Genomic DNA, 10,196 nt, shown 5'->3' with positions numbered 1-10,196 from the left:
TCTTAAGCAAGTTAAGACGGCAGTATGCTACATATCTACGTGCGAGCCACTGTCACATCAAAGGGAATATCATAACGTGACAAGGGAATAACTAAATCGTCTCGCTGATCTGGGAGGAAGCCTATGTGGAGCTCCAAATAGTGCCAGGTCCTTATTATACCCAATCCAAAGAGATAATCAAAGGCCCGGGTCACGAGCTGCAGCTTTGACTACAGCTGGATGGAGCGACGAGCTATGGCCGGCACGATTATTGTGGCACGAGGTCAACGCTCTGCTGCGGCAAGGAACAATTGCACATGTACTGCGATTGTAGAGTTTCACGTGCTGCGATCAAGGGAGGAGATCGGATCGACTAGCTTGTTGGCGTAGTGCTAATGGAGTAGTACTAATAATCAATCAACTAATATAATATATACTGCAGCAAGTGTACGCCAAAGGAAAAAAAATGTAGGGAAAAAACAAATGTGGTAAAAAAATAAATTGGCTTCGCCCGGGCTCGAACCGGAGACCTTCAGTGTGTTAGACTGACGTGATAACCAACTACACCACGAAACCTGACTGATTGCCGTGCCACTATTTAACTTCAAAACCAATAAAAACGATCAATCAGTGACCAGAGGGCGATCTCTGATCAGGTGCTAAATTGAACACAGGGAACCAGTATGTTCTTCCAAATATCTGGCCTTCAATCCAAATATCCATATAAAGCCTTTATTATTTTCTAATAGCTTCAACACGGGTCCCTGTGTTGGGCGTGCAGTGCTGCAACACGGGTCCAGCAAAGTTTACCTTAAGTACTTTTATACATGTTCTGCACCTAAACTTCTAGGATTTAACTCAAATTCAGGTAATCCAGCATATGCCTGCAGGCCCCGGGCCGGAGTGAAAGCCATTTCTGGCGCGGCTCCGCCCCTGGAAGCGCAGACAAAGGTGCCGGCGCACGGCACAATACTGACCGGTTCTGACACTGATACACAATGGCTGGAAGATCTTGAACACTCTCCTCCAGTTAACGCGATGATTTACAAACACAATTTAGGATAAGATGCTCCAGAATGCTAGTAACATCTCAGAAGCGGCCGCAGCATTCCTCCAGCACGCAGCAGCAGCAGAGAGCGGCCAAGCTGCAGGCAGCACATAGCAAAATGAGATCGAGTAACTATCAGGCAAACAAATGATGTCTCAAGTGATGTCCATTAAAGTGTACTGAAACTCCTTACCATAACTGAAGGAACGTTTGTGATTAAAGAATATATGTTACTGCTTGTTTCCTATGATATATTTTTTAAAAAAAAAGAAATACTATGAAAACACTAGATACCATACGTGCCACACCTTTGAAATTTTCTCAGCATATATAGCCCGAGTTCTACAGATATAGCCACAGCTCAAGATACTACTATTTGAGGGGGGGGGGGGGGGGGGGGGGGGGGGGGGGGGAGATTTGTTCTTGACAGAAAATGTAAACTTGCATCATGTCTTACAACAATCTCACAGCCGAGGACCAAAAGATAAATAATGTTACAAGGATCTCGTTCTCCTCTACAAAAACACTAGAAATAACCAACTTTAAACCAGACTAAGCTATAAGCATCAGTGCATCACCTGAAGGGCTCTCTATTAGCTGCCTTGCAAAGTTCTCATCCAATCAGGGTGAATCGCAATATGAACCAGAATCAGCAGTAACATCGATCATCTAGCATTTCAAGTAAACATTGATCTCTGCTTCTATTCAAGAACATACTATAATCATGCATTCCAAGACTCAAATAGACCAAAACAAAAGTTAAAGAAATCCTACCTTAATTCTTTTTTTTTTATGAAACAGGAGGGGCAGGGCCCCTACTGATTATATAAACAAGAAAAAGGTCTACACTTGGTACAAAAGTTCAAGAAACAAAGAAAATAAAGAAGATTACAGCAAGGTTTCTATCCATGAGGACATGGCAGGTTGAGAGGAACCTTTTGCCCTAAGAATAAATCCTACCTAATTCTAACCAGAAATGTGAAAATTTTGCTTATTACTACAACACAGTGCACAGTGACACACAATGAGATGTTTGGCAATAAAATTAATTAACATCAAGCAGTTGTTGCATATATTACCATCCTTTGAGGAACCCGGAGGAGCTGCCCTCTCCATTGTGTTGCTGTTGCTGATATCCCCCGTACGGCGGCGGAGGCTGATGCGATGGCGGCGGGTAGTAAGGGCGCTGCTGGTCGTTGAAGTAGCCCTGGTACCCCGGCGGAGGGTAAGGCCCCTGAGGTGGAGGGTGGGGCGGATGGCCATGGCCCCGAGGGGGAGGAGGGTACACATCTTGGGGCGGATGGCCATGGCCCCGAGGGGGAGGAGGGTACACATCTGGTGGTGGTGGGTGCGGATGTTGCTGAGGCGGACGATACCCTGAAATTGCAGGGGGAGGAGCCATTGTCATGCATCAACTTGACAGAATCCATGCCTCATCACAACTTGAGAATCAAATCTGTTTAAATCTTAATCATGCGTAGCATCTTCTCAGCCATCACAGCTCACAAGAACTAAAACCTCTTGAGAAAGTGAGCACAGAGCAACTAGGAAAACAGGATTGATAGGGATGACGACCATCCCAGCAGGCTTGGCAAGAAGATAGTAGTAGGATTCACAAAAAAGAAGACTGGAGCTGGCTGTCATAGTTGCCGGATTTTTTTTTCCCGGCTTCAAATAGCAGAAGGGCAAATCTAGTCAATCAATCATCAGATTCTAAGTTACGGATTCACAAAGAAGACGAGGAGCAGAAGAAATTGCATGCCTGGTGGAGGGTAGGTTTCCTCGGGGGGACTCTCTGGTAGCTCATCTCTTCCTCTTTTTCCAGCAAACTTGAGATTGTGGAGATGGCTGTTTCTTGAAACTCTGGGAACTGGTACTTCACGGGACAGCGACGACATCTTTGACAGTGAAATCATTTATTTCAAAAAAAGACAGGGAAATCAGGAAGTCATCAGAAAAAATCAGGAACCCAGGTACGTATTATAAATTATAAAATTTAACGTATCACTGAAGGCATCATCCGCTGGAATAGCTCAGTTGGTTAGAGCGTGTGGCTGTTAACCACAAGGTCGGAGGTTCAAGCCCTCCTTCTAGCGTCTTTTTTCTTGTTTTCGCTCCTCCTCGCAGCCCAATCCTTCTCCTTTTCCGGCCCATCATTTTTTTCTTCATCTTTTTGCTCTCCTTTTCCAGCCCAGATTTTGGGGAAAGCGGAACGCGGCCCAAATTAGCGCTCCTCGCGGCCCAATCCGTGCCGAAAACGGGCCCGTCACACTTACCTGACCGTTACCACATCCGGCCCGTCCAAACTGATGCTTGTTTTCTCTGTTGCGCATGGTTTTGTCCATGTCCATCTTGTCAATTGCCAGGTTGCTTTCTAGCTCTAAAAAAAATTGCCAGGTTGCTGATCTCTGTTCTTGCAAGAATTTACAGTACTGCGAATGGGCCATCTGAACAGATCCATGTGCTGAAAGATAAGAAAAATCGTGTGGCTGAAATAACCGAGCTCAGTATGTAAGGTTTTCAAGAGATCACAGCCTAGGTCGGCGCAAAAATGTGCCCCCTTCTTCTTAAGACAAAGCCAGGTCTTCTTTTTTTAAAAAAAATGGCAAAGCCAAATTGTATTTAAGCTGGGGCCTCCATAGCAGAGACGTTACTTAGTTTTCAAAAGAACACGCTCTCGTGAATCTCCCAGCCATGTTGATGCGCATGCAAGATAAAACGTGCACCGAAGAAAAGAGAGGACTAATACCGACCTGTATGCAAATTGTCACAAGGTTATGAGACGAAGGTGGATCTTTCAAAAATGAGACGGAGTGGACAAGTGGCAAATGTCAAATGTGTATGATTTCTCCTCAAATCAATGTGTATGATTAGTGTCACAACTCACACACACGGTTATGAGACGAACTGTGGCAAATGTCAAATGTGCATGATTAGTTACAAGCACTAGTGAAGTTCTTCCTACAGTTGTTACTGCACTTCTACTAAATGATAACTAATTAACAAGAAGGATAATTGTGAGCAACAAGTGATAGAGGCTGGATTGCGCCTAGCATGACCAATAGGAGCCGCTCAGGCTAGCCTAGGAGACTGCCTATGAACCATCTCAAGGCTCACACACTGCTGATCCTTCAGTATAAAGGACCTAGGCAAGTCATCCTTGGCTATCAGAGGCAGGCCCTTATTGCCATGTAAAGGCTTCTCCTCTGTGTGCCACCTAACTGGATGCTTCAGTAATTGGCTTGAGGTCCTCCTTCCATCCAACATCTATTTATACATACTACTCCCTCCGTCCCAAAAAGACCGTAATTCTTTGACTCTTAGAAATTGCGTTTGACTGCTCGTCTTATTCAACTTTTTTTACAAATATTATCACTTTTGTTATGACTTATTACATCAATAATGATATTTTAATAATATTTTATTTGTCTTATAATATATATAAAAAAATTGAATAAGACGAGCGGTCAAACACAATTTCTAAGAGTCAAAGAATTACAGTCTTTTTAGGACGGAGGGAGTACATTGCAGAGAGAACAGGATCAAGTTCTTGCTGTACCAGAATATATCTCTCCTTTCCCTTTATTTGGATTGCAGAATATATTCTAACATTGTCAACATACGGGAAACTTTATTGGCCTCGCTGAAAAAAAGTGTCCTAGATGTGAAATGTCAATGGCAATCATTGAGTACATCCGAAACTGATCGCCGCCATGCGCAGGCAACTTTTACTTTACACGTATAGAAGGTTTGCTTGGATCTTGTGACATGAGGACATTTTGACCCTCCAAAAGGAAGATGCCTAAAGCTACTATATGATTGACATCTCTCTGCAAAACGACCGAAAGTCCAAATGCTTGTGGATCATTGCTGCGGCGAGTACTTGTCATGCATGGTTGACAAACTTATTTGACATCCTGCTGGATGCTAGCAGCAGCTGTTTGACAAGTTTGGTTCTGGTCTTCCACTACCTGGTAATAATTCCTTTTGGCGAAAACGAATTACATAGTACAATACTACAATTAATGTAGGAGAAGATTTGCACAGGCTGTAGCCTTGATTCTTGACTAGTGGAGTGCCCGTGCGTTGCTACGGGCAACAAAATATGCTCAAATGTTTCTTTTTGTTATTACATGATGCAGCTCAAAAGATGCATCAAACAATTTACACATAATGACTGAACCATTAAACTCCACAAATAATAATATGTTTTGCGACACTGAGAGTAAGAGCATCTCCAGCAGTCCACTGAGAGTAAGAGCATTGGAGATGCTCTAACATACATTAAGTTTTACATAACACATCAAGGCAAGATCAAACAAAAGAACAAAAAAAAACATAAACCACATTATATTTAATATTTCAAAGTCCACGCTCTATCAAATAGATCATTGATCAAAGATAAATGAATAGTTAAATGCTCGTGCGTTGCTACGGAAGTTAAAAGAAATTCATACTCCTAATACTACTATTTATATAGATTACAATGTCCAAAGCTTGCATAAGTCATTGGATAATATAATCCAATATCGTCATAATACTGTGGAGAGCAGTTAGGTTTTTCACCCTGACAAACTTACACGATCTATTTTTTTCAACATGATGTGCCCTAACTTGCACAATTTTATCACATTCTGTCAATACTTAATCAAATCTCGTGTATCCATAGACCATAACAACCATCGTATCGTCCACAGTATATATCCTGTTGATAGTGCACATAGCCAATAATACATGGGGCACAACAAACCTAGCAACATGAACCGGTCCACAACATCATTCCAAGGAAATGATCTCACTCTATGGTATCTCTGGATTGCCACACCACAACAATTATGCACATTGTAATTGCAAGAATTTCAGTACCTAGTACGATTTTCAGAATTTCACCAATTATCTATACACGTGGCCTTTTCTTTGGAGCCCTGCACTCGGATGACAACAATGGGCAATGCTCAGGTCCTAGATTCTGGCTTGTCCGCTCCACCTCTTCACCAAGCGCACACCTTTAAACTACATAAAAAGCAGAACAAGGTACACATGAACTGGATTAGTGGAACTGGAACCAAACAATTGTTACCATTAATTTATTCAGGACAAAATCAACTTCAAAACAGAGTAGATAGAATGACACCGCATACATGTTATTGGACACTCACCTGCACAAGCAAACAACGTGTTGAAGCAGCATCAAATGGGCAGTTCGTGCATGTTTATTTCTAAACCAAACAGGCAAATTTATTGCACTACTGAATTACATATCACTTAATACTCAAAGCAGATGCTACTGCAATAGTAGGCTCGATGCGACTGCAACATTATATTTTCAGGCACAAGAGGCACAAAAATAAAGAGATTTTTTTGCTCACTCTTGCAGGGGGCAAGAAATAAATGCCAGAGCATCTATAACAGATAAATTCATGTATCCATAGATCTGGTTAAGTGAAGCGGATCAAATGGTTTTCATGGTACCAGAATACAGAGAGGAAGCGATACTTAGTTGCTAACTGAGTTTTAAAGCAAGAGTTACCTTTAATTATGAATGGCACCTAACTCTGCGAGTAATCATCCATAACCAGTTCTAGCTTTAACATTCTTATGTCTAGCATTAACATTCTTATGTTGGTTGGAGAAGCTAGCTATTTATGTTAGTTGGGCTGGAGATTCTAAGGTCTATGCTCAGAACACAGTATTACGATGACTACAATCTTCATGATCTTGACAAAAATGTTATTTTAAGCTAGTCAACATATATTGGTTAGACAATGAAAGCAGGCCGCAAACAGTGACGTCAGGTTGAGTGAAATCATACTTCTTAATAAGTAGACACCCCATGAGCCAGAACACTTGAAATGATTTCCTGAGCTAGCTCAACCTGGAAGAAAATAAAATAAAAGCAGAGAGAAATTTAGATAGCCGGCTGGACTCACATGATTTTGTTCTTTTGAAAACACCAACATGGGTTTATCGAAATTATATAACAAATGTATCAAATTCTGCAGCAGATAAAATATCCAAATAGTTCAGAACTATATGCAAGATGACAATCCAAATCATTACATGGTTAAACATGTGGGAATCGATAGAAGGTAGCTAGTTAATATTTTGAAGTCATCAGAATTTCATTCCTTACAGCAGTAAGGTTTCCTGAAGCTTGATCTGATGTAGTCCGGATATACAAGCGTCTGGTTTTCTAGCTGAATACCCGTGCGTTGCTACGTGAGCTTAAAAACAGTATAAAAAGATGTAAGTCTGCCAACAAATAGCAATATTCATCTTATATAATGTTCCAATAAATAACAATATTCATCGTATATAACATTGCCGTTCCAAAAAGTATTGAGATAAATCCAATCCATTGCTTCACCATTGTCAGCAAGATCAACTAAATATTCAAATGGCCGTATTGGTACTGGTCATGACAAACTAAAGTATGTAACATTTCAAATTAAAATATGTACTTCACAGTATTGGTGCTGGTCAAGAAACAATTGATATATCCTTTCCGCCTATTTCGTTAAGAACCAACTTCAGGTACCTTAATGTTCTGACGAAATTCAGAATAACAAGTTGCAATCGAGGAGTAAGAAGCGGCAACCTTGGCGCAGGAGTCCTAAGCGCAGGTGGGTGATCTGGTCCCTGACAAGGTCGAACACCTTGATCTTGAAACTGCCGATGCTCAGTTCCTTCGATGTTGGGTACCGCAGTGCTGCTGTAGGATCTGCTGCGCTCAATCCAACAAAACCAGATCAGGATTATCATGGGAAAACATATTAAGCTAAACAAAAGGCATAGGATGATTTTGTACCATTGCACTTAATGATTCAGAATTGAACTTCATTCAAATATGTGCAATCCTGAAGTACTACTACACAAATATTCTCAAATAGTAAACTGATAGTCAAGAACGATTATACAAACACTCAATAATGTTGTTTGATGCAGAATTAGTTTTTTTTCATATGTTAAACTATTTAAATTGTGCTCTAATTTTTGCACTATCTGTTCGAATAATATACGCTTAACCTGTTTATAATTTTTTGCACTATCAGCTCAAACAATAACAGATGTCCAAATCAAAAGAGATATGGGTTTTTATAGCAGGAAAATATATTCAGATTGGTACTCAATTCTTTCCATAATATGATTGGTTATAATGAAAATTGACAGCCATATGTTCCAGCAAAAGAACCTATAACATAAAGAGCATTTCTTGTTATATAATATTATTGCATTTCTCCCTGACTTGGACATAAGGTTGTGCAATTCCAATACAAGAAAATTTCGTCCCTATATACACTATCCCCCAACCAGCTTAGATTAACTACAGACGATAACAGAATAGACAAAAAAAAAACAGCTCCCAATTAAATTTAAGTTGTACCCAAAGCAAGTAAGTGTCGATCAAAAGTTATGAGCTATGGACATGTCATATATCAAGCTATTTAGGGCAGAGAAAAAACAAGATCAAACCAGTGGATTCTTGGGGGTAATCTTACTGGAGATCTGGTAAAGCACCCCACGCTAGAATTATCTCTGAATCAATCACCAAACATCAACAAACCTAACCCGCATCAACAGTGAAACCCTGGGGTCAGAGACGAAACGGGAGCAAAGGAGAACGCGTAGCAGCATACCTCGTCGTACTACTTGACGGCCTGGCCCTCCCTCCTACACCACCACCCCTAAGGAGTCGATACTGGAAGGAGGACGCGGGGAGAGGTGGCAGCGCGGCGGCAGCGTCCCGGCCGCGAGGAGGGCGAGTGGAGAGGACGCGCGGTGGCTTGAAGAAGGACGCGCGGAGGGGTGGGGATTTGGCCGGGATCCGGCCGGCGGCGGCCGGCTGCGGAGCAGCTTCGTGGTGGCGATTCAGCTTCGGAGCTGCTCCGCGATTGGTGGTGAATCGGCCTTCGGAGCAGCGGCGGCGGCGGCGTGTCGCGCCCCGGAGGTGGTGAATGGGACTCCGGTGGGCGAGCAGCGGCGGCGGAGGCGTGTAGCGCGTGCGCGAGAGAGAGCGGGCGGAGGTGGCGTCGAGGTGGAGTGGAACTGCCTGGGGGAGGTGGGGGGCAAGAGGCGTGACCGCTTGAGCGCGGAACCGGGGACGAACCGTCGGGCACTGGGTGGGGACGGGCGAAAAATTGCGCGCGGAGCGGGCGACGGGGGCGGACGAACGAAACGGGGCGATGACGAACCAAAAAAAAATCACCCTTCTTTCTAGTAGTAGTAGAGAAGATATTCGTTCTCCAAAAAACATCCAGGAGAAACAAAAAGTACTGCAATGTGATTTACCGAGGCGGGAAAAAATTTTAATAGAGGTATTTTTGCCAACCACCTCCAATGGAAGATCACGGCTAATCGCTCATTAACGGAGGCGGTTGGATGTCCGCCTCGGTTAATCGGATTAATTAAAAAAACAAAAAAAATAATTGTGGACAAGCCCATCCTCGAGCCCGCTGTGCCATCCATAGGGGAGGCCATTGCCGCCGCGCCTCGCTCACACCGCCGCCGAGGGAGGCCGGATCCAGGCCCGCCGCCCTGCACCACCGCCGGATCCGTGCCGCCGAGCCCGGCATCTCGAACGCCGGCGAGTTCTCGCCGCCCGGCTCGGCCTGGCCTTGCGCGCCGCCCCGGTCGTACACTGGGTTGGAGATGCACATGAATACCGTTGCCGCGCGCCGAGGAGTCTATGGACAAGCCCTACCGCGACGACGTCGAGCGGCGCGCGGGGGACCACCGCCACACTGTGGATTCCAGCTTGGGTATGGTGAGGAGGAGGTCCTTGGTGTTGGGCGCGTGGAGCACCCCGTGCGCATAGTAGAACAGCGGCGTGCTGGAGAGTGCCTCGTGCGCCGTCGTAGTGGTCGCCACCAATGCCCTCAGCGCTTTCCCCACCCTCAGGAATGGGAGCTCAACGACGGTCGCGTCCCCCGATGTGGGAGCCTTGGGAGGGTGGGAGGAGACAGAGGGAGGGAGAGAGTGAGGTAGAGGAGAGGGAGGTTGCGGGGATGAGAGAGGGATTGAGTGATTTAGGGTTTGATGTTCCTTTTATATGTTGGAGGTGTTAGTGGGTTGATGTGAGCTAGTGTGAGCTGTGCGCCTGAACCTGATTTATCGAGACGGTTGTATTATAATACCCATCTCGGTTAATAATTTTACGAGACGGATGTTT

General features: G+C 44.0%; 2 protein-coding genes and 2 non-coding genes across 5 annotated transcripts; 1 reads left to right on the top strand and 3 right to left on the bottom strand.

Annotated features, from left to right (window-relative positions):
* Positions 1 to 481: 481 nt before the first annotated feature.
* TRNAV-AAC lies at positions 482 to 555 on the bottom strand. The gene has a single exon. It is a non-coding gene; the product is annotated as a tRNA-Val (tRNA).
* Positions 556 to 665: 110 nt separating this feature from the next.
* Positions 666 to 2,958, bottom strand: LOC120713015 (cysteine-rich and transmembrane domain-containing protein WIH2-like). Of its 2 annotated transcripts, XM_039998974.1 has the most exons (4): positions 2,790 to 2,945; positions 2,363 to 2,404; positions 2,107 to 2,317; positions 666 to 1,124 (listed from the first exon to the last, which is right to left on the bottom strand). In XM_039998974.1, exons 1-4 carry the CDS (start codon positions 2,941 to 2,943, stop codon positions 1,070 to 1,072), a joined length of 462 nt encoding a protein of 153 aa, XP_039854908.1. In that variant the 5' UTR covers positions 2,944 to 2,945; the 3' UTR covers positions 666 to 1,069. The 2 variants fall into 2 exon arrangements, with proteins under 2 accessions (XP_039854908.1, XP_039854907.1); XM_039998973.1 differs by having other exon boundaries at positions 2,107 to 2,404; positions 2,790 to 2,958.
* Positions 2,959 to 3,049: 91 nt separating this feature from the next.
* TRNAN-GUU lies at positions 3,050 to 3,123 on the top strand. Its single transcript has one exon. It is a non-coding gene; the product is annotated as a tRNA-Asn (tRNA).
* A 2,539-nt stretch (positions 3,124 to 5,662) lies between these two features.
* LOC120713557 lies at positions 5,663 to 9,684 on the bottom strand. The gene is made up of 4 exons (XM_039999494.1): positions 9,528 to 9,684; positions 8,665 to 9,241; positions 7,626 to 7,751; positions 5,663 to 7,251 (listed from the first exon to the last, which is right to left on the bottom strand). Exons 1-4 carry the CDS (start codon positions 9,682 to 9,684, stop codon positions 7,221 to 7,223), a joined length of 891 nt encoding a protein of 296 aa, XP_039855428.1. The 3' UTR covers positions 5,663 to 7,220.
* Positions 9,685 to 10,196: the final 512 nt, after the last annotated feature.

Source organism: Panicum virgatum, chromosome 6K (genome assembly GCF_016808335.1).
Source record: "Panicum virgatum strain AP13 chromosome 6K, P.virgatum_v5, whole genome shotgun sequence".
NCBI lineage: Eukaryota > Viridiplantae > Streptophyta > Magnoliopsida > Poales > Poaceae > Panicum > Panicum virgatum.
Note: the sequence above shows the minus strand (reverse complement) of the source record. Positions and strands in the feature narration are given on the sequence as shown.